Below are 24,791 nucleotides of genomic sequence, written 5' to 3' on the forward strand. Positions count from 1 at the left end.
TGTCAAATGTCAATGATCAATATTAATTATTATGCGAGGTAAAATTTTACTGTGTAGCTTGTGACAAAAATAATTAAAAAGAGGTTTTTTATGATTCTAAGGTGGTATATTGTCATTTTACGAAAGAAGGTAAGCTTTTTAACAATTATATAGTTTATTTGACAGTAAGCCGATGGGGAATAATATTATGTTCCATATTTTTGAGGATGTTTGTCCGAACCACTAGGCCGAGCGACGCCTTGACGCCATTTTTCGGGCTCCGGCATTGTTTGCGGTTTATTTAGCGTCAGGTACATTTGTCTCATATACTTTGATGATAAATAATGTGCGTACTCAATATTTATATTGGGCACATCGTTTTTACTGAAACTTAATCGAAACTTAACCTCACACTGGTAGTAAATCTACAGTAGGTATCGTTATCAAATCTGAAAGAGAATACCTAAAAAATAAAAAGAATGTCACCCTATTCACTATGCTTATATGCCTAAAAGAAAAACCGGCCAAGTGCGAGTCAGGCTCGCGCAATGAGGGTTCCGTACTACAGTCGTATTTTTTCGACATTTTGCAGGATAAATCAAAAACTATGATACATAAAAATAAATAAAAATCTGTTTTAGAATGCACAGGTGACCTTTCATATGATACCCCACTTGATATAGTTATCTTAGAAAATTGAAAATACTAGTTATTAATTCATGCCCATAATTTTTTTTTGTGTGATGTAAGCCTAAATTCACGGTTTTCAGATTTTTCCCCAAATGTCAGCTATAAGATCTACCTACCTGCCAAATTTCATGATTCTAGGTCAACGGGAAGTACCCTGTAGGTTTCTTGACAGACAGACAGACAGACAACAAAGTGATCCTATAAGGATTCTGTTTTTCCTTTTGAGGTACAGAACCCTAAAAACTACGTTATTCATTTTATTTCACATACAGTATCCAGCAGAAGATATTGTACATTGACCTTTAGAAAGAGACAGTGGTTTAGTAGAGCGTCTCTCTCTCGTTCTCTCTCGTTGAGACTGACAAAACGTCACAAAGGTATGAGTGATAAAGACAACTCTCTACGAAGCCAAAATCTCTTTCTAAAGATCGATGTATGATATTGTCTGCCGGCTACAATACATACTTAATTGCCAAGTTATCGCACTAATAACTAAATATGTCAATGGTTTGCCTGTCTATCGGTCTGTCAAGAAACCTACAGGGTACTTCCCGTTGACCTAGAATCATGAAATTTGGCAGGTAAGCAGGTCTTATAGCTGACATTCGGGGAAAATCTGAAAACTGAATTTGTGGTTACATCACACAAAAAAAAAAATTGTGGTCATAAACTAATAATTAGTATTTTCAATTTTCGAAGTAAGATAACTATATCAAGTGGGGTATCATATGAAAGGATCACTTTGTTGTCTGTCTGTCGTCCGTCCGTCCGTCTGTCTGTCTGTCAAGAAACCTACAGGGTACTTCCCGTTGACCTAGAATCATGAAATCTGGCAGGTAGGTATATCTTATAGCTGACATTTGGGGAAAAATCTGAAAACCGTGAATTTTGGGTTAGATCACACAAAAAAAATTTAATTGTGGTCATGAACTAATAATTAGTATTTTCAACTTTCGAAGTGAGTTACTATATCAAGTGGGGTATCATATGAAAGGTACCTGTACACTCTAAAAAAGGTTTTTATTTATTTTTATGTATCGTAGTTTTTGAATTATCGTGCAAAATGTCGAAAAAATACGACTGTAGTACGGAACCCTCATTGCGCGAGCCTGACTCGCACTTGGCCGGTTTTTATATATAGATTTACCTACATTACAAAAATAATCTAAGTACATATTACAGGTACTAGCTGATGCCTGTGACTTCGTCAATGTTGATTAAGGTTTTTTGATCCAGTGGGAACTCTTTGATTTTTTGGGATAAAAAGTGCCCTGTCACTCTCCAGGTCTTTGTCTATATCCATGCTAAAAATCACATCAATCTATCGCTCTGTTGTGGCGTGATTGAAGTACTAACCAACAAACAAACACACTTTCACATTACTATCCATATATTATTATTATTGTGAAAGTATGTTTGTTTGTTTATTTGTCCTTGTGGTTTGTCCCTCAATCAAGTCCCAATAAAGCAACAAGATTTTTTGCATGGTTATAGTTAAAGACCTGGAAAGCGATATAGGCTACTTGATATCCTGGATAATCAAAGAGTTCCAATGCGATGAAATCCACATGATGGAAGATGTAGATGGAGGCATCAACTACTTTATAATAGTGGTAGTAAATATTAGTCAAATCCCGCAAATTGCTAATGCGCGTGGCAGCCATTTTAGTGACGTCAGCACTAGAAGCTGTTGAAGTTTCGAGCTGATGGTATATTTTAACTTAAATATACGTCAAATGACCTCAAAATGACGTCATTTCGATGTTTATGAGACATGGTTCCAGCGCAATAGCAATTTGTGGGACGTATAGTGAGGTAATTATTATTAAGTAACCCTTTTTATTTATTTAAGGTTTGATATTTAAGTCATGCCTGAGGATTGTACAACTGAGCGTGAACTTGAGCAGGTGATAGACGATTTGGAGGACTACAGCCTCAATGCTCGCAATTATCAGACATTGCAGGAAACATTGAATTCGGTGGGACATATCACAGCATCAACAGCAGAAAAACTACTATTACTATGTTTTAGAGACAGAATTGAAGACTGGAAGTATACTACACATGTCCTAAACATCATAAAAACACTGTTGAAAAAAATTGAAGTGAGTTTTTAACTTATTTATTTAAACCACTCATATAACAGAACAAAAGTACAGAGAATAATATAATCATTTTGTCAGTACTAGCTAATGCTCGCGACATCGTCCGCGTGGACTACACGAATTTCAAACACCTGTTTCACCTCCTTAGGGTTTGAATTTTCCAAAATCCTTTCTTAGCAGATGCCTACATGTCATAATAGCTATCTGCATGCCAAATTTCAGCCCGATCTGTCCAGTAGTTTGAGCTATGCGTTGATAGATCAGTCAGTCAGTCACCTTTTCCTTTTATGTGTTTAAAGAAAACATAGAACTGTAGCTTTATCCAGTATGGAAGCAGAATATATGGCTATCGCTGAAGCTTGTAAAGAAGCTATATATTTGAGATCTTTGTTTTGTGAGCTTACTGGTAATTTATGTAGTGTGCTCTTATTCACCGACAGTCAGAGTGCACAGAAGTTGGTGGCAAATTATGGATGTCATAGGAAAAGATTAGATATCATTTTATAAAGGATGCATTTACCAATAATATCGAGCCTGTTATGGAAGAACATCGTAACCGACAATAATGAAATTTTACAGGAGAGGTTTTTTTTTGATTACTTTTTATGTATTACTTATAATTATGTCCCTGATTTTTGTATATATTGCAGTGTACGTAATTCTCTGCATGTAATTAATCGAATTATTACAAAAAGAGTTAAAAGTTAAGAGTTATGAGCATTTTTGTCGCTTACGATAAAATAACAGTTCATAATATCTATATTTTTTTCAAAAATCGTTACTTACGCTATTATTTTTCTATACTACTTAGGCTATTAAAGAGAAAAACTGTAGCATTTGGCAAAGTTTTCTTTCCTATAAGTCGTCTCTCTATTCACAATAAAACGAAAACACACACATAAATCTATTTTTATTATTTATAAACAATTTTAATTAACTTTCATACTCGATCATTCGTCATTGCTTTCCTCCGGTAGTACGTCTTTGGTATTGCCACCATAAGGTAAGATAAGATATTCCTGTTTATCCAATCCAATCCATCAGCATGTTTGCGTCCACTGCTAGACAAAGGCCGCCTTTCCAAGAGCGCGCCACCAAACATTCCTGTGATATAGTGCAGGACTTATACCTTTGTCACACATTTTTTTCAAATCCATATACCTAGGTCTGGCAATTCGTATTTTTGCTGAATATGCTGCCATAAGTAACTGAAGGCGCTGTCGACTTTGCCATGATCTTATTAAAAAGCTCAGATCCACACATTGTATTTCAGTAGGAGTATAAAATCCATAATTAAGGACAATTGTTTTAGGTGAACGCTGAAGCATTGGAAGCAAACTGATCTTAGCTTGATTGGATATTGTAAATGCGAAAGTGTGTTTGTTTGTTAATTTGCTGGTTTCAATTACGCCGCAATGAAACAACAGATCAACGTGATTTTTTGCATGGATATAGGTAGTTAAAGATCTGGAGAGTGACATAAGGTAGGGTTTCAGAAAATCAAAGAATTCCCACGGCATTTTTAAAAATCTATATTCACGCGGACGGCTTTCTAACTAAACATACTTACATAAATCTTCAAACATGGGTAACACTTCCCGACACCATTTATAAATTAGCATAACCTTGACAATCTCTTTAAATAAAAAATATTAGTTTCACTTAATATTTGCAACTGCACTGAGGGACTTGCAGAACTCAGTGCCCAAGATCCCTATTTTAGGAATGCTGTCAGACATGATGATCCCAAAATATAACTTCCAGAGGTCCTATCGTGTGGAAATCCCAGATAGAGAGGAATGTATAAGCATCAAAATCACTTGGCCATCGGGCAGTCCGATGGCTCAAAGTCAGGTAAGGACGTAGGCTATGGAATTTATGGAGAAAAGCCCAGGGTCAAACTGTATCGTAACCTGGATGCTTACGCCATCCATTTTCCAAGCGAAGGTATACGCTATAATAATTGTATAACCCATCCTGCAAAACGGCAACGTCAATAAAACGATATATACATTCGGACAGCCAGGCAGCTCTACCAGCTCTGTCTTCTGAGGTTGTTAACTCAAGGCTGGTTGAAAACTGCAGAGACACATTATACACCCTGGCCCAATACAACAGGTTGGTCCTACGCTGGGTACCAGGGCATGCTGGAATAGTTTGCAACGAAAATGCAGACATTCTGGCTAAATCAGGCGCAAAGAACGACAGATTGGCGCCGAGCCTGTCTGCGATATTCGTAAGAGCCTGGTTCAGCTTACCCTTCTAACCTACTGCTGTTATGATACACTTGCAAGCTCCAGGGCTCGGACATCTGCAGACTGTGCCACGAGTCTGTACTCCATTGCACATAGTCCGCTACTGCCCTGCTCTAATGCATAAACGTAGCATTCGCCTAGGGAAACAAATCGTGTACCCTGAGGATGCTACTTCAATTCCAGTCAAAAAAGTGCTGCTGTATCTGGCGGCCACAGGATTTGACAAGGAAATGTAAGTAGAGACGAACACAATGGATCGGAGACGGTCAAAGTGATACAGGGTATTCAAGAACCTGCCCCAAAACCCAACCCCAAAGTATTAGAAGAACAAGAATACTTGCAACACTTAATTCAGTAACACTGATACCTACTCATGGTTCTACATTTCAAACAATCACGGTACTTTTTAATTTATAAATAATAGAATATCCACACACTGTCGATTTATCATCACAATATCGAAGTCAAATTCAAACTTGAACAGTACGGCGCACGTTTTGTTGTTACACAAAAACAGTTCTAATTTTATTATTTTAATTTTCTTTTCATAAATAATTAGTGTTTTTAATATTCTTTAAATATTATTAATTTAATTTAAATGCTAATTACCTCAATATTACTTCATTTAAATAAATAGAAATCATTTAGAATTTGTATAAACAATGGGGCCGATTCTCTAGGCGGTTTTCTAATTTTAAAATGTCTAATATTAGACTTAGAAAGGTGTGTTATTCTGAAAACCCACTTAAATGACAGGTCTAACCTAAAATTGAATTTGACAGCACTAAACTATTCAATTTAGATTTTAAAGAGCAAAAGTTATTCTGTTGCACGAACTAAATGCCTAAATTAAGAAACGTCAACCTAAAATTTTCTAAAATTAGAGTGGACCTCGCGAGGTGCCCACTAAATTTAAAGAGTCTGCTTAAATGGCAAAATGGACGTGTTTTGAAAGAAATATTTTTATTTGAGTTTAGAATTGTTATATTTAAGATAAAAAAAGTGTCTTTTAAGTGTTTTAATTTAATTTAAACTTTATAAAATGGAAATATACGTGGTTTCTCTGGCTCGTCGTTAATTCGCAAAAATAATTAGGTTGGTTATCTACTTTGTTGTCTAAGAGTATCAGACACCTCCACAGACATCCTGGCGGCTTCAGCAAGGCAAACCTAAGATCCTTAAGTCTCCTTATTTCTTAACTAGCAAGTGGCAGTTGTTCGAAAATCCTGTGGGACTAGGATACTTTTCTGTAGGTACTTAGCTTACCTACCTACCTAATAAAAGTAGCCTATAAGTATATCCTTCACTAGTATGTGTCCTTGTGAAAAATCTCTGTGCCCAACTAGGTTAGATGCATAAAGGAACATACCCAGAGACAAAAACTTGCATAGGTAGCTACCTAAATATTAGTGTTAACAAAATCTTTGCTAATTAGGTATGCCAAGGTAAAACTTGATGCCTTGTTATCATTATCAATGAGATTAATTCCTACTACCTACTACTTATTGCTAAACATATCAAAAATAAAGCAGAATAAGTGTGGTGGTAGAGTAGGTACTTATAATAAAGTTTAAGTTCTAAAATCTTAATGAGTTCACCTAAAGGTTTATTTATAGGCTAAATTAACAGATTTTACATTTAGTTATGTCTTATACTTACATACCCCTAGTATTGAACTAAGTACTTGAGTAGTACCCAGTTACTTCTTTATTTTCAACTCAGTAGATACCTACCTGCTTGAAAGACTACCTATTACCTGCATAAGTAGGTACTTGCTAACTACAGTACAGTATAGATAACTACAACTAACTGACTTAGCCTGGGTTCACTTTAATCATCTGATAAGTTTTAGTTGAGAAGTACCTAGTAGATACATCTTGTAATTCCTAAACATATCATGATAGGATCTTGTTGAGTTTACCTATATAGGTATACCCATACCCATATGGGTATCACATTTCAGGTTAACTAGCTGACCTGCCTGAGTTGTACCTGCCCCAGCTTTGTTCGGGTGGAATAAGTACCTATGTAAGTATCTGAAAATTATGTCGTAGTGGTCTATATACCTACTTAAAGTAAACGTTCCTTACATGCAAATTCTCAAGTTTTTAAACTCAGCAGCTTAATAAATTACTAGACTCAGGAGTCAGCAGCTTATATGCTGATGTCAGTCAGTCAGTTTATATTTTTACATTTACATAATATGTACAGAAGAGAGAGAGAAAAGCTAGGACTTCTCCATAACGTCCTCAAAAATGTGTGAAGTCTGCCAATCCGCACTTGGTCAGTGTGCTACATTTTGGCCAAAACACCTTATTCTGAGAGGTGGGTCGTGCTCAGTAGTAGTGACCCGGCGATGGATTGATAATGATGATGATGATGTACTGACCTAGCTACCTGCCTTTAGGTCAACGGGAAGTATAGGGTACTTCCCGTTGACCTTGGGTTTCTTGACAGACAACAAAGTGATCCTATAATGGTTCCTTTTGAGGTATGGAACCCATAGTTAGAAGAGAAATAACGTCAAAAAATAATTTGATTTCTTTTATCTTTTCTAGATCTATTTTATTGAAAACTAGCTGACTAAAGTTTTCTACACATACCTATAATTCTAAAAATTAATACAGAAATCTATAGACTCAACCTTTATTTAGTTTGAAATCTATAGATCTCTGACTTTGCATAGACTTAAGATACTGATAAAAGAGACAGAGTTATATCATTGGCATAAATCTGTCTCGTTTTAACCGAAACTTAAGTCAGAGCAAAGTCAAAGTATGCTCTCTACACATATATGCTTAAAGTATTATGTTTTAACTATGTCTAGTCTGAGCTAATTCAAAGTATAGGTACTCTATAGATTTTAGCCAAAGAATATGCAAACCTCAAAAAATGTTTTTATAATTGTTATGGCGAAGTCTGCATTGAAATTGATATAAATAGGGACTGAAAACTAATTTTGAACTATTTATACCTATAGATTATAAATTTCATTTTCAGGTAGTAGTAGTAGTACAACTTAGTCATACTACAGCTGCTCAGTATGATGGAGGCAAGAATTTCCTAACAAAAGCAAGAAAACTTCAATCAGATGATTAACAATTACTTTTATTAAATAAAATAATAAAATAATAAACAAATGTTTCATTCTGTACTGTACATAATTAATATTTATTTCAATAACATTTAAATAAAAATTAAGTTTAGAAAACAACTGTTCATTTTTGGTAGATGAGTGACGGAACATCTTTTTAACTCGCAGACTCCTTATACTTGGTTTCATGAAATGGGCTGAAATAAAAATTATCAACGTTGAAAGTTTGTTATGATGATGTGTTCAAAGGTCTAATGTATGCTACACTTCAATTTTTTGCTATGCATACTAGCTGTTTTCTATGCAATTAAGCATCACTTTCTTTAACGGTGAACCAAACCATTGTGAGGAAACATACATGCCTGAGAGTTCTCCATAGTGTTCTCAAAGGTGTGTGAAATCTGTCAATCTGCACTCGGCCAGAGTGGTGGACTATGGCCAAACTTCCCGTTTTGAGAGGAGACCCCTGCTCAGTAGTGAGCCGGCAATTAGTTGATCGTGTGATGATACTAACTGTCGCCTGTAATTATTATTTTTATATAGGTATGCTACACTTCCATTTTCTGCTATATTATAATATGTACTAGCTGTTTAATAAGCAATTAAGTATCACTTTCTTTAACCATGAAGGAAAACATTGTGAGGAAACCTACATGCCTGAGAGTTCTCCATAGTGTTCTCCAAGGTGTGTGAAGTCTGTCAATCTGTGGACTATGGCCATACTCTTCTCATTTTGAGAGGTGAGCTGGCAATGAGTTGATCATTATGATGATACCAGCTGTTACCTGTTATTATTATTATTATACACGTAGGTATATACATTCAATCTTGATCTTGTAAGTACTTTCATGCCTTAAATCACATTACCGCCTTAGTTTGTTGAATTCATAGCAGAATTCATGGATACCTCGTTCCACGTCCATACACGCCAGATTTGTAAGTATACCGCCAAGTTTCAGAACTTCCTCGCTGTATATTCCTTTACCTGTATATTCAATGTACTCTGTGGCAGTCAGTTATTTAGAATGATTGCTTTTCATCTGTTTGCATTGATTTCCTTATTAGCAAGAGTTTGACAATTAGGTACCTCGGTGATTTCGAGGTAAGGTAGGTAGGTAAGATTCCAAGCAAAATTCTTTGCTTTTATCTATTTTATGCACATAACCACTATTTTCACAAAGTTTTGTAACAAAAACTAAGATTCTTTAACCACAAAACATAAAGAAATTAGGTTAGAAATTATATTTGCAACAAAAATAATAGATCAGTTTTCTAACTGGTTTTACGGCTCTGGGTTCTAGCACTTTTGATCAAAGACTTAAGCCTACTTCACACGATAAAATGAACAAAACTTCAATTTTCGACACTTTTATTGTGATTCGACCTAAATAAATCAAGTAAAGTTATTATTTTTGTATTTCAAGTAACATCGTTCGATATTTTTCGCAAAAAATAGTTTTAAGATTAAAGGGGAAAATCAAACACAACATTAGTGCAGTTCTTGTTATCTTAAATAGCAACACTTACTATTCAATTCAAACGTCATTTTAGACGGCCATTTAGGATGTTTAAATTTAGTTGAAGCAAAATTGCGAATGCAGCTTAGAAATAGAAATCCTAAAATTAAAGAATCTAAAATTTAGTTTAGGTTTAGGTTAGGGTACAACAGAATTAGCGCCATTATACAAATAATATTATCACAAAACACAAGCAGATTTTGGGTACAATTCAAAACTGTAATATTTTATCGTAAGCGACAAACGTTACTTACGATAAGTCGGATACGATAAATGTTTCGTTTCAAATTTGTAAAAGTTTTACTTTTGTCGTTTACGATATAATTGATTTTCAGTTGTAATTTTGCCATTTATGCAAATATCAGCCTAAAAGTCTCTGCATTAGGGTTTAAATTATTTTACCTACACGTTACGTTCAAAAAACGAAATACGTGTAATCTGTCGGTTACGATGTTCTTCCATAACAGGCTCGATATTATTAATTTAGAGTATTTGCCAACAACAGCTATGCCAGCTGATGTCCCAACTAAAGCTTTAAATCCCATGAAGCATTATAAGTGTCTAGATTAGAAGGTATTGGGGTTAGTAGTTAGTAGTAGGGTTAGTGTTAAATTGAAACAAAAATTGTTAATTTTTTAAATGTTGTAGCACGTAGTAATAGGCGAAAGAGGCTCCCTCAGCGGTATCTAGTTTAAGATTTAAATCTCGCGCCTAAAAAGAGACGCCATCTCCGCCGCTGTGATTGGGTGGAGCGGGCGGCGCCATTCATGTAACTTTTGTCTTGTGAGCGTCGCGACCGGGCGCAAAAACTTTGTCCCAAGCATTTTTATTTTTTCTATTATTATTGCTCCAGTGTAAGTTTATTGTATTGTGCTTGTGTAAATGTTAATTAAAGGGTGTATAAAATTAGTGAAGTGTATTCATTTGCTAAATTGGAAGCCCAACTGTAGGCCCGAACTTTAAATAAAACTACACAATGCCGCGAACGCGGAGTCACGTGGGCGGTGGGACTTCTGCATGATGCTGCGAGGACGGGGCTCGAGCGGTCTGCTTCTGACGAGTCCGTTTACGACGCTGGCGCTTCGCATGCCGGCGACATGCCGCATGTTACCGTTGGCGCGCCGTCACCTGCGGGCGAGGGTGCACCATCACGAGTCAGCGACAGCACGGCGTCAGCTCCTACTCCGATCGTGATGACCGATCAGCAGCTCCAACTAATATTACAACACGTGACGCGCGCTCAGAATACGAGCGTACCGCATTCGCCAGTACCGACGACTTCATTGGGGAATTTCACTAGATGCACCGCACGTTTTGATGGCGCTAAACAAAGCGACGTGCTGGCATTTTTGGATGCGGTGGAGACATAAGGATTGTGTCTTAGTGGAGGAAGGGAACGCGGTACGCGGGCTATCTATGCTTTTGACAGGCATAGCCGCTACCTTGTGGAAAGGTGTAAAGCAGTCCGTGAACACATGGAAGGAGGCGGTCGAGCTTCTTAAACAAACCTTTGGCCCTCGTCTTCCACCTCACCGTGTATATCGGGAATTATTTAAACAGGAACAAAGAGACGAGACGACGGACGTTTTCGTGTGTAAAGCGCGCGCCCTTATAGCTCAGTTACCTGTGGAAACATTAAGCGAGGTGGTGCAGCTTGACATGGTGTATGGCTTACTACATCGGCGAGTTCGTGAAAAGGTATCACGTAGCTCTTTCACCAGCTTTATGGAGCTTCTTCAAGAAGCGCGACGCATTGAAGACCTATATGACGAAGGGCGTCGTGTGACAGCTCCAACAGCTAAAGAGTTGACTCAAGGGGTTTCGGTGACAGCTTCTTCTCCACCTACGTCAAGTGGTTACCATAATTAATCCAGCAGTAAAGGTGCAGCTGACTCTCGGGGTTCAACTTCATTAACCTCGAAGCCACGAACTCGGTTATTCTGTTTTTATTGTAAAAATTATAACCATCTTAAAAGTGAGTGTCCTAGGTTAATTAACAAAAATAAAGTAAATGAGGGCATAGAAAATAAAGACATTAAAACAAGTAACAGTGACGAGATAAGCTGCTACGGGTGTGGAACTAAGAATTATATCCGCAGTAATTGCCCAAACTGTACCAAAAAGAACGCATTTTATGCAATAGACATGTGTCCTAATAGTGCTTTTCCAGTGTACGCCACCTAAACAAGCAAGCAGCAAGGTAGTGCCGGAGGCCTACTTCTACTCTGGTGCTTCGAGTTCGACGGATACCTACCAAGGTGTGTCTACGGTACTGGAGGATACCAGTTCGACCATTCTTTCATCCGGGTCTGGGCCAGATCGCCTAGGCCATGCAGTTGCTAACAGGTCCAGAACTCGACACTAATAAGTGTAGTGAAAACCGTGAGTACAATCCTTGTTGTTTTGAGTCAAAATTGACCTTGGAAAATGATCATAGTGCAGTGCTATCTAGTTTAGGTACTAAACAAAACTTAAACTTAATTAATGATGTACATGTACCTACTGTGTTTAGGTCAAAGTGTCCTAACTCTAATTCTAATGAAAACATGGATGAGATGAATTATTGTAAACAAAATGTTACTTGTAATGTATCTTCAATTGGTTTTGTTAAGGGGGAGTCTCCTAAACCAAATTGTTCATCTACAGGTTTTGTTAAGGGGGAGTCTCCTAACCCAAATTTTTCATCTATAGGTTTTGTTAAAGGGGAGTCTCCTAAACCAAATGTTTCATCTATAGGTTTTGTTAAGGGGGAGTCTCCTAAACCAAATTGTTCATCTACAGGTTTTGTTAAGGGGGAGTCTCCTAACCCAAATTTTTCATCTATAGGTTTTGTTAAGGGGGAGTCTCCTAAACCAAATTTTTCATCTATAGGTTTTGTTAAGGGGGAGTCTCCTAAACCAAATTTTTCATCTACAGGTTTTGTTAAGGGGGAGTCCCCGGAACCATTTTCATCGAAGGGTTTTATTAAGGGGGAGTCTCTTAAGCCATACTGCCGACCAAAATTAAATATTGAAATTTTAGGTTCTAAAGGAACTGCATTGGTGGATACCGGTTCAAAGGGTTGTATAGCAGGTGAATCGCTACATGCTTTCCTGAAAGATAAGGGTCACCCTCTTAACACTGTCTGCGAGAAATGTAAAACTTGCAGACGGTTGTGCTCGGGTTATGGATGTGTATGTAACCATTTTAGAGGTTAGACTGATGAAGAAAGTATTTTCCATTGAGTTCATTATTCTACCCGAGGCACAAAATAATGAATCATTATTAGGTATTGATTTTATTACTCAAGCTCAATTAGTTTTTGATTTTGGTAAATCTTGTTGGTATTTTTTAGACGATACTAATACCAAATATGAACTCCTTTTTAAATCAGTCTCGCCTCGCATTTCTTGTGCTGCGTTGGACGTTCTTCGCGATGATGAGGGGACGAGTCTGAAGGAGCAAGATCGTGATGAGCTTTCCCAACTTTTGATGGATTTCGAAGGTATTTTTAATCTGTATGGTGAACCAACACCATTTGCAGTACATAACATTGACACCTTCGATACGCTGATGATACCACTCTTCTCGCATCATCTGAGAAGGATATAGGGGAATTCCTCAAACGCCTTGAGGATGCTAGCCTTGATTTTGGACTTGCAATCAATCGTGACAAAACAAAGTTTATGATAGTCGATAGGAAAACTAATAACCGACCTGAGATAACTCAAATCAATAACTGTGAGGTGGTTCCTAACTACATCTACCTTGGTTCCACTATCACTAATAACGGGAATTGTGAGACCGAAATCAAAAGACGCTGTGCCGTGACTAGAGCAGCCGTCGAGAAGTTATCGAAGATCTGGAGAGACAAAAGAATTACAAAAAGTACCAAAGTTCGCCTAATGAAATGTCTTGTCTTTCCGATCTTTCTATACGCGGCTGAGACGTGGACCCTAAGACAAACCGACCGGCGGAAGATTGACGCTCTGGAAATGTGGTGCTGGAGACGCCTCTTAAGAATAAAATGGACCGCACATCGTACAAACGTCTCCATCCTCAAAGAACTAAAAATAAATCAGAGGCTTTCGTAACTTGTACAATTGCGAATCCTCAAGTTCTTTGGGCACATTACAAGGAAGAGTGGTACCATCGAACACCTCGTGGTACAAGGTCGAGTGGAGGGCACACGTCCGCGTGGGCGTTCCCCAACTAGGTGGACGGACTTAATCCGCTCTGCAACAAGCACACCTGTCTCCGTGTGTGCACATAATGCCACCAATAGAAGTCGCTGGAGGGAGATCGCACGAGCAGCAGTGAAGAATTCATAGCCACGACCACTCTGTCAAGAGTGAACGATTGAGAAGAAGAACATTGACACTGGGGATCATCCACTAATAGCGATGCCTCCATATCGTTTAACCCCAGCGAAAAAGGAAATGATGCAAAGTGAGCTAGACAAGATGCTGGCAGAGGATATAGTGGAAGAGTGCGAATCCGCTTGGGGAGCTCCAGCCTTGCTAGTACCTAAGCGAAATGGCAATTTTCGGTTTTGTGTCGATTATCGCCGCATTAACGCAGTAACAAAGACAGATGCTTACCCGATGCCGCGGCTCGATGAGCTGCTTCAGGCTACCAGGACCGGATGTGTCATGAGTACTTTGGATTTAAGATCAGGATATTGGCAAGATTCGGTGGCTGAGAAGGATAGAGATAAGACTGCCTTCGTCATCGGCACTTTTAGCTTTCAGCGCATGCCTTTTGGCCTAAAGAATGCGCCAGCAAGTTTTCAACGCCTTATAGATAAATTACGTTGTAGCTCGGCACTTAAAGACGTTACTGTCCTCGCGTATCTGAATGATCTCTTGGTGATCTCGAAGGATTTTCCTAGTCACATGGAAGATCTACGCGCCGTCTTCAGACAACTTCAAAAGTTTAATCTGCGTGCCAACCGTGAGAAATGTGTTTTTGCGCGTGACTCCGTTAAATATCTGGGCCACGTGATAACCCAAGAAGGTGTTTCCCCTGATGAAGATAAAGTTCGCGCTATTCTGGACATGAAGCCTCCCACTTCTCTGAAACATCTCAGAACCTTCGTTCAGACTTGCTCGTGGTTTAGAAAATTTATACCTGGGTTTGCTAAGGTTTCAGAGCCTCTGACTAGATTAACAAGGAAAAATCAGACATGGCATTGGGGAGATGAGCAAACAAACGCCTTTGAAACCTTGAAGAAGCTTTTGACATCTGCGCCTATACTTATTCAAGCTGATTACTCAAAACCTTTTATTTTGAGAACAGACGCCAGTAATTATGCTCTAGGAGCTGTGCTGTTACAGGGTGAGAAGAATCAAGAACGGCCTATAGAATATGCCAGTCGCTTGCTAAATGGAGCTGAAAGGAATTATACAACAACGGAAAGGGAAGCTCTAGCAGTTGTGTGGGCATTAGATCGTTTTCGTGGTTATATAGATGGTCATCCCGTTATAGTAGGTAGTGACCACCAACCGTTGAAGTGGCTTTTGACTCTGAAGTCTCCATCCGGACGATTAGTGCGTTGGGCATTAAAGATTCAATCCTACGACCTTCAATTCGAATATACTCCCGGCAAAGCCAATGTTGTGGCAGATGCTTTAAGCCGTCCTTCCTGCACTAATGATACTCGAGAATTTTGTGGAATTTGCTCTGTGGTTATAGATTTACCTACACGAAGTCCCTCTGAACTGCGTCTGAAACAAAAGAGCGATCCGGAGATCGATAAGATCATTATAGAATTAGAAGGTGATGAGGAAGTAGCTGCCCATCGATGGACAGAAAGAGGATATCTGTTAGAAAGAGGTGTACTTTACCGTTATAATACAGATTTAGAAAATGAAGAGCCGCAATTGGTTATACCTGTTGATCTGCGTGAAGAAATATTGAAAGAATGTCATGATGATACCATCGCAGGACATCCTGGTAATGAACGGACTTATCAGAAAATTGCACAGAAGTATTTCTTTCCAGGAATGCGCAAGGTAATCGCTAATTATGTAAAATCCTGTACTGTATGCCAGCGGTATAAGTCCTCCAATGAAAAACCGCCTGGATTGATTCAAACGCCGGTGTTGAATCAACGCAATGAGGTGTTGGCGATTGATCTTTTTGGTCCACTTCCTGAAGGAGAGAATGGCGAGAAATGGATACTTCTTGTTGAAGATACTGCAACCAGGTGGGTGGAGTTATTTGCCCTTAAAGAAGCGACGTCAGAAGCTTGTGCAAAGATTTTAATTGAAGAATACTTTCTCCGTTTTGGTCTCCCACGGAGAATAATCTCGGACAACGGCGTTCAATTTATTGCCGCCGTTATGCAACAATGTATGTACGTCTTGGGCATCCAGCAGAATTTGATTCCTTTGTAACACCCAGAAGCGAACCCCGCAGAGAGGAAGAATAGAGACTTGAAGGTTCAACTCTCTATATTGGTACAAGATAACCATAGGACATGGCCAACTTACCTGCCACATGTGAGGTTTGCTATGAACAGCTCTCGATGTGCCACAACGACTTGTAGTCCAGCTTATCTTACGTTTGCCAGGGAGATGAGGACCCCATTTGAAGCGAACCGAGATTTAAGAAGCATCCTCTCAAAAAAGAATTTCATCCCACAGATTACCCCTTATTTGAAGAATTTCATAAAGAAATTTGATGAGATACGAGAACATGTAGAACATCATCAAGACAGGAAGAAAAACGACGCTGATGAAAAACGTCGTTCGGTTTCATTCAATGTTGGAGATCTGGTTCTTGTAAACACGCACAATTTGAGTAACGCTGCTAAAGGTTTTACTAGGAAATTTGTACCCAAGAGGGATGGACCCTATGTGATTGTAGATAAACCCAGTCCAACAACCTACAGAGTAGCTGCCTCCGAGAATCCGGATGAGGTTTTGGGAAAGTTCCACGTTCATGAGCTCACGGCTTTTCAGGCTCGGGACGAAGGTTGTCCGAAACCTATTGTTCCTAAACGAGGTAGAGGTCGTCCACGGCATCAGCAGGAGATGCTAGACCAAGCACGGGGGCGTGACCTTGATCTGCAGGGGTAGAATGTAGCACGTAGTAATAGGCGAAAGAGGCTCCCTCAGCGGTATCTAGTTTAAGATTTAAATCTCGCGCCTAAAAAGAGACGCCATCTCCGCCGCTGTGATTGGGTGGAGCGGGCGGCGCCATTCATGTAACTTTTGTCTTGTGAGCGTCGCGAGCGGGCGCAAAAACTTTGTCCCAAGCATTTTTATTTTTTCCATTATTATTGCTCCAATGTAAGTTTATAGTATTGTGCTTGTGTAAATGTTAATTAAAGGGTGTATAAAATTAGTGAAGTGTATTCATTCGCTAAAATGTTTTGTTTATTTGCTGTAGTTGAAGTGTTGGGACGGATAACATTGTACTTGTGCAGTGTACTGTTACATCAAATAAACATTATTACTCTGCTGTCATAGACTAAGTATAGTTCAAAAAGTTTAACATGGTCTATTGAAAGAATGATTGTGCAACTCTCTCTCTCTTCTCTTCCTGCTATTAAAGATGTCCGCATTTTAAGTTTTCTAAAACTAGTCGTTTTTAGGGTTCCGTACCTCAAAAGGAAAAACTGAACCCTTATAGCATCACTTTGTTGTCTGTCTGTCTGTCTGTCTGTCTGTCAAGAAACCTACAGGGTACTTCCCATTGACCTAAAATCATGAAATTTGGTAGGTAGGTCTTATAGCAGACATTGGGGGAAAAATCTGAAAACCATGAATTTATGGTTACATCACACGAAAAAAAATTAAATTGTGGTCATGAACTAATAAATAATTTGTGTTTTCAATTTTCGAAGTAAGATAATGTATATCAAGTGGTGTATTATATGAAAGGTCTTCACCTGTACATTCTAAAACAGATTTTTATTTATTTTTATACATCATAGTTTTTGAATTATCGTGCAAAATGTCGAAAAAACACAACTGTAGTATGGAACCGGTTTTTATTAACATATTTTCAATGGATTTGTCAATATTTTTACTAATGGTCTTATTTTTTAGGATGGACTTTGCACACCACTCCCAGATCTTGTACCTTCAGCATTGGCAGTTCTAAATGCACTAAATACGACAGTAGAATGCAAGTATCAAGCACTGCAGACACTGTGCTTTGAGATTTTATTTTCTTACCCTGATGAAGCTCTCAACAGGGTATGCATAAGCCATTCACGTGAAATATATAAACTTATCAATTTATACTGTCACCAAGATTGTTCGATACCTGCTAAAACCAGACTACAGGTAAGCTTTTTTTATAGTACTTTATGAAACGAATTACTCTGAAATTATTGGCTTATTCCATTTATCCACCGTTAGGTCGTTATGTAGGGCTTAGTCCTTACTGCAGCTCAGAGAACATTGTGAGAAGGATCTTTGAGGCTGTCTAAACCAGAGACTAATCTAGCAGGACTCAGCTGCAATGTAACAATTATATTATGTAACTAGCTTACGCCCGCGACTTCGTTCGCGTGGACTACACAAATTTCGAACCGCTATTTCTCCCCCCCCCCCCCCCCCCCCCCCCCCCCGGGGGCGAATTTTTAAAAATCCTTTCCTAGCGGATGTCTACGTCGTAATAGCTATCTGCACGCCAAATTTCAGCCCGATTCCGTCCAGTAGTTAGAGCTGTGCGTTGATAGATCAGTCCAGTCAGTCACCTTTTTGTTTTATACATTTAGATATACCAGAGAAAATATTAGCTTGCGGAAATCCCTGCTATTTTTTCCGCTACATTAGTTTAGCCTGCATGTAGTTTATAGATTTTGTGGACAACATGTACATTATGACAATACTTCTATGCTAAATTTCTAATTATTTATTCCCAGCCTATACACTTTGTAGCAAAACTTCTCAGAGTATTGCCACCAAATACAAAAGAAACATTCGTAAAAGGTGGAATTAATATTTGGTTCTCACGAGTTATACCACTTGTGATTGAAGAATCAGTTAGTAATACTAGTGACACAGTGCTGAATTTATTGGAGGCATTGGAACTGTTGACTGATGCACTTGTACAGATTGATTATAGCAAGAATTCAAGTTGGCTACAGGTTTTCGTAAATATTCATACACCAACAAGGTAATTTGAAAAGTCGTCTACATTACTGTACCTACAAGGGTATTTTACACTACCTACTTCTCCTTTTTTAGGGTTCCGTACCTCAAAAGGAAAAACGGAACCCTTATAGGATCACTTTGTTGTCTGTCTGTCTGTCTGTCTGTCTGTCTGTCTGTCCGTCTGTCTGTCAAGAAACCTACAGGGTAGTTCCCGTTGACCTAGAATCATAAAATTTGGCAGGTAGGTAGATCTTGTAGCTGACATTTGGGGAAAAATCTGAAAACCGTGAATTTAGGGTTAGATCACACAAAAAAAATTAAATTGTGGTCATGAACTAATAATTAGTATTTACAACTTTAGAAGTGAGTGACTATATCAAGTGGGGTATCATATAAAAGGTCTACACCTGTACATTCTAAAACAGATTTTTATTTATTTTTATGCATCATAGTTTTTGAATTATCGTGCAAAATGTTGAAAAAATACGACTGTAGTACGGAACCCTTATTGCGCGAGCCTGACTCGCACTTGGCCGGTTTTTTCTGTATGAGAAAGGTTGTCAAACAAAAAGTATATTATTATCCTACACAAAAAAGTTCAAAATAAAACTAACATCTAAAACAACAAATTATAATGAGTTTATCTTTTGAATATACTTATAAGTTATAACATTTCTCATAAAGTTGTTTCATATTTAAGAATTTGTTGAGATTGTTATAAAAGATGTACAAATTACATTTAACTCAAGCTTCTTATAAATGTTTTAGGTATCCAGCCTTAGTGACAAACCTTTTAAAAAATCGCAGTAACTATTGGTATAGACTATGGATTATTTTCATTAAATTACTAAAAGGTCAAATAACAAAATGTAGTTATTCAACTGTGAGTCCAATTAATACATTGCTCCCTTGTGTAGAGATGGCTTTTAAATTGGACGTTAAAAACCGATGTAGAGCTTTTCTTTGCTGGAATGCTATAATAGATAACTTCTCGAAAGAACCGAATGAAGCGCTCCTGGACAAAAGATTGAAACTGTTAATGGTACCTCTTACTGCTAATAATGCAAAGATAGAAGAAACAGCTTTAGCTAAATTAAAAACTTGGTGGTATTTGATTACCTGTTTTGAAGCAAAGCTGGATAAATACTTAGAACTAGTTGTGATGCCATTTTTGATATTCTGTTTTGGTAGACCAGGAGGAAATGTTCTAATACCAGGAAAGATTTGTGCTAAAACAAAAATTGAGTCTGTACAAGCATTTATCAATATAATTGGACATTCTCAATGTGAAGGATGCGTGCCTTTGCCTAGATTGAACACAAAATTGTTGAATACAAAGCTACTGGTAAATCATTATAGACACTGGATTCATTCCATCAGCAGTGCTATAAGGATATGCGTGGAGCAAAATGATGAATTTACTAAGGAACAAATCAAGTGTGTTTGGAAATCTTTCATTATGACAATCGGCGAATTGCCAGAGAACAATATTAGACGAGATCTTTTTAACGAGGCATTAATAATGTTGGATGAATTGACAAAGGTATTTTTTCTTTTAGTACATCGGTGTTACGGATATTCGCATTCGCACCAATTAATGCGGAGCTTTTACGGATGCGGATCCATATTCGCAACAAGTAACGATCAGCAAAGAAAGTGGGCGGGGGCAGATTAGCGTGTACCTCGCGCGTGTTTGCTAGTTGATATGTTGTTCGCTAACTGACCAATCAAAAGTGTACAATGGTACCCAACGGGTGTTACGGATATTCGCATCCGTATCCGCAAATGCAGAACATTCGCATTAATTCAGACATCCGCATCCGCAGAAGTCAAAATATTGGCATCCGCAACAACCCTGTTTTATTGTGTACAAATATGTATGTATACAAATTTGTACTGTATACTAGCTGATGCCCGCGACTTCGTTCGTGTGGATGTAGGTTTTTAAAAGCAAGTGGGAACTCTTTAATTTTCCGGGATAAACGTAGCGATTGGTCACTCTCCAGTCTTCAGTAAGATCCATGACAGTAGTCAGATCCATGCAAAAATCACGCGGGGGTTGTGTGGGTGTGTGGGGCGTCCTCACCCCGATTGCCATCTCGACCTGTCGTGTACTTATACAAAATCAATTCTAATTTTCAAAACCTCCCTGGAGCTCTGTAGTCTTATTAGTGGGAGGTCCCAGGTGCGATTCCCAGCAGGAGCGAATTTCCCAGTTACGAATTATATAATTTCAAAACTGATAAAAAGTATCCTATGTTCGTCCTCATGGTATGAACTCAAATCATGCCAAGTTTCATTGGAATTCATACAGTTGTTTCGGCGTGATTCGCGGCCATGATACAGACAGACAAAAATGAAAAAAATACAGTTTTGGGTTCAGTATCAATTATAAGAGTGCCTCCAAAAATAATTTCAAAATAAATTCAATGTACAGAATTGGACCTGTTACAGTTTTAATATAAGTATAGATAATGTAATAAAAAGTGTTATTTTAACTATTTACAGGACTGTGACAATCGACGGTTGGAGGCTATGGTGAACGTGCTGCTACCAACATTGTTCGACAGCGATGAGGAAATGCAGGCATTGTTGAAGTCCACTGATGAACAAAATGCACCAGTTTACAAAATTTTTACAATACTCAATAAACTGCCACTTGACAGCTTACAAGATAGGTATGTATGTGTATTAACTGGTATATGTAATCTGTGATCAGTACCTATTATAAATACGAAAGTGTGTTTGTTGGTTTGTCCTTCAATCACGTCGCAACGGTGCAACGGATTGATGTGATTTTTTGCATAGGTATAGATAAAGACCTGGCTACTTTTTATCCCGCAAAATCAAAGAGTTCCCACGGGATTTTTAAAAAACCTAATTCCACGCGGACGAAGTCGTGGATATCAGCTAGTATAAAATAAAGCTGTGATCTCACCGGATGGTCCGGTAAATCCGCCGGGTGATTACGAATCTCGCGACAGGCGTAAATATCGCGATCATTGCTATCAAACGTCACACGTAATAGAGGCTACAAGACAGCAATTGCCACAAAGCAAAATAAGAAGAGAGACGGCAATCAAGCTCTAGTTCACTCACCCTCTATCGGACAATCTATAAACTGTCGCATTGCTACTGCTGTCGCTACTGCAACGATTTACGTAATCAGCCCGCTGCCCGGTCTTTTATCAAAAACGGCATCCTTTTATTGCAGGGTAACTGCTCTAGAAAGTATCAAGCGGGTGGTAGAATATGCTTTTAAGACATCAAGCAACCCAATGGAATTGTGGTTGAAGACGTTGTCGCCCAATGGCATGTTGCTGTGGACGGCGCTGGCTGGGGCCGTCGGCTTCCGCGTGTACAGCGCGGGTCTGCACCTGCTGGCCAAGATGTTCCTGTGGCCGTTCAACTTTATGAACAATTTTGCTAAGGTAATTCTATAGTTTTTGACGATCTCCCTAGCGCTGGGTAAGTACTGGTTCGATTCCTGGCAGGGGTTTGGAATTTTATTTCTATTTTATATTATAGTTTCTAAATTACTGTTCTGGTCTGGTGAGAGGCTTCGGCCGTGGCTAGTTACCACCCTACTGGCAAAGCCGTGCCACCAAGCGATTTAGCGTTCCGGTACGATGCCGTGTAGAAACCAAAGGGGCATGAGTTTAATAAAATAAAACTGCAATACCTCTACCAGGTCCGTCTAAGATGGAAGAGGGCTATGCTTCCATCTTAGACTGCATCATCACTTACCACCGCGTGAGATTGCAGTCAAGGGAAGACTAACAGATAATAATGTTATGTATTATGGGAGCATTCATAGCTTACTTATTCAATCCCTTCGAAAAAATGAAAATTGTGTCATTGTTTTAGAAAGAGGAATCGACGTCAGCATGGCTCAATCTATACAAAACCCTAAGTTCGTATTTACAAATGAAATCGATTAATGAAGACATTGTCACAGCATTAATGGCCTATGGTGCTAAACATTCGTCATGTGTATTTGTTTTGAATGCTACAATTGCTGTGCTGGAGAACAAATTACTACAAGGAGGTGTGTATATACAATCTTTTTTTAATTAGCCTATAGTGCGTTCGTTCAGATTATTTATAAGTTGAATAAAATATGGCACCAAAAAGACGAATAAATAAATAAAAATCTTTTTTATTCAAATAAACTTTTACAAGTACTTTCGAATAGTCTGATGCATCTACCACGAGTAGTTACGAGTGTAAGTTTTAAATTTATCTTCTGGGGACTTATATATCTCAGTGGGCAATAACTATTTCGAGTCACCAACCAATCACATACGAAACTACGTTTTAGAAAAACTTTGTTTTGTTTCGAATGTTTTTTGAAAATTTACGTATGCGCTTCGGCTTCGCCTCGGCCCACATGTACACGTTCCTCCATAATGCCTCTTTTGCTGGCCGCTGCAGTAATTTATTAATTACTAGCGACCCGCCCCGGCTTCGCATGGGTGCAACGTAGATAGTTACTAATGTGATATCAGATATCTACTGCCGCAACGCCCGCCGCCTCCGTCTCGTTTTGTTGCGCGTTAGTTTTAATCTTACGATATTTTATATTATTTTATTTTTGTGATATCTCGTAAGATATTATTCTAATTTAAACGATGTACAGGGCAATTTTGGTCTAAATTGAATATTACAGATGATCAATTATTTTATTTTGATAAGAATTAATAGTATGTCTAAAAACACCCTTAAAAGTAAGGCTTTGTTTCAGATCACATTTGAAAATCATAAAATGTATGCTATCGCGGACTTTTTTGTAGAACTTTTTAACAGAAACAATTTCTCCATACATTGTTTTCGTGTAACTTTGACCATTTAGGCAGCGCACGCCTCGGAAACTCTCAAATGAGAGGATTTTTTCCGACCTTATTCACATTATTTCAATTTCCCTAGGGATATCTAATTTTTGAGAATTAAACTATACCTATAAACCTTCCTCTTGAATCACTCTATCTATTGGTGAAAACCGCATTAAAATCCGTTGCGTAGTTTAAAAGATCTAAGTGTTCATACATACATACATACATACATACATACATACATACATACAGACGCGGGAAGCGACTTTATTTTATACTATGTAGAGTTTAGACAGAATTTCTAACGAAACGAATGCTTAAAACTTGGGTTATTGGCCTGTAATTTGAAAGTTATGTTTATGGAATTGAGCAATAAATGATTAGAAAGGCGTGCTGAAATCACTCTACCGACAGTGGAATAAGCTTCAGACTCTATCCAAGACCCGCTCACTGAAATCTTGGTGGCAATAGCTTTTATCTAATGACCATTGTAAACTCAGTGAGACAATAACGATTCACAACTAAATTCTTGCATTTGTGACTTAATAATAATAATAAAAATGAAATTATGTAACTAATTATTTAATTAAATTAATATAGTCAACACATTGTTACGTTATGGGGTTTTTAATGCAATAGCTTAGTTTATCTTCAATATGTTCTTGTAGAAATAAAAATTTCTGATTTCAAGATATAAGTAGAAATTCATATAAGTATTGAACAAAATTCTTATGAATTGTGGCAACTTGGGTACAGCTTACCACTTTGGTAGAAATTTGACGAATCTTTAGTAATATGATATTGCTCAATAATTTGAAATTTATGGATTCCTTACAGTTGACAACCTGATGTATATATAACCTGATGTATGGTCAATATTTTTTTCAGATACTGATTTCTATAAAGAGTTAGAGTTCATTCTTCAGCTGACAAGTGAAGTGAATGAAACACAAATAAAGTTAATACTTCCAACGCTTTCTGATATTATAGTTCATACACTAACTGCTTTGATTAAAAAAACAGATCCATCTGTGGCAGAAACTGTAATGATTATTATTAACAACTTATTGAAAGTGTGTAAAGTGATATTTAAAGAAAAACCTGACAATGTAAGTATTAATGCAATTAAATATTACAGTGCGCAACAGAAAATAATGTACATCAACCTTTACAATGAGATTTCGACTTTATAGAGCGTTGTCTCTGTCAGTCATACCTATGTGAAGT

The 24,791-nt window shown here is 37.9% G+C and overlaps 1 protein-coding gene across 1 annotated transcript in view; it reads left to right on the forward strand.

The window, feature by feature from the left end:
• LOC117996426 (telomere-associated protein RIF1-like) overlaps window positions 1–24,791 on the forward strand; it is a 35,258-nt gene continuing 10,467 nt past the window's right edge. The window contains exons 1-9 of the mRNA XM_034984485.2: window positions 1–129; window positions 2,522–2,774; window positions 17,677–17,916; window positions 18,501–18,754; window positions 19,501–20,275; window positions 21,241–21,410; window positions 21,947–22,163; window positions 22,600–22,780; window positions 24,453–24,673. Coding sequence (XP_034840376.1) covers window positions 2,538–2,774; window positions 17,677–17,916; window positions 18,501–18,754; window positions 19,501–20,275; window positions 21,241–21,410; window positions 21,947–22,163; window positions 22,600–22,780; window positions 24,453–24,673 — 2,295 coding nt within the window. The 5' untranslated portion in view covers window positions 1–129; window positions 2,522–2,537. The remainder of the gene's footprint in view (window positions 130–2,521; window positions 2,775–17,676; window positions 17,917–18,500; window positions 18,755–19,500; window positions 20,276–21,240; window positions 21,411–21,946; window positions 22,164–22,599; window positions 22,781–24,452; window positions 24,674–24,791) is intronic.

This window comes from Maniola hyperantus, chromosome 3 (genome assembly GCF_902806685.2).
Source record: "Maniola hyperantus chromosome 3, iAphHyp1.2, whole genome shotgun sequence".
NCBI classification, from domain to species: Eukaryota; Metazoa; Arthropoda; class Insecta; order Lepidoptera; family Nymphalidae; genus Maniola; species Maniola hyperantus.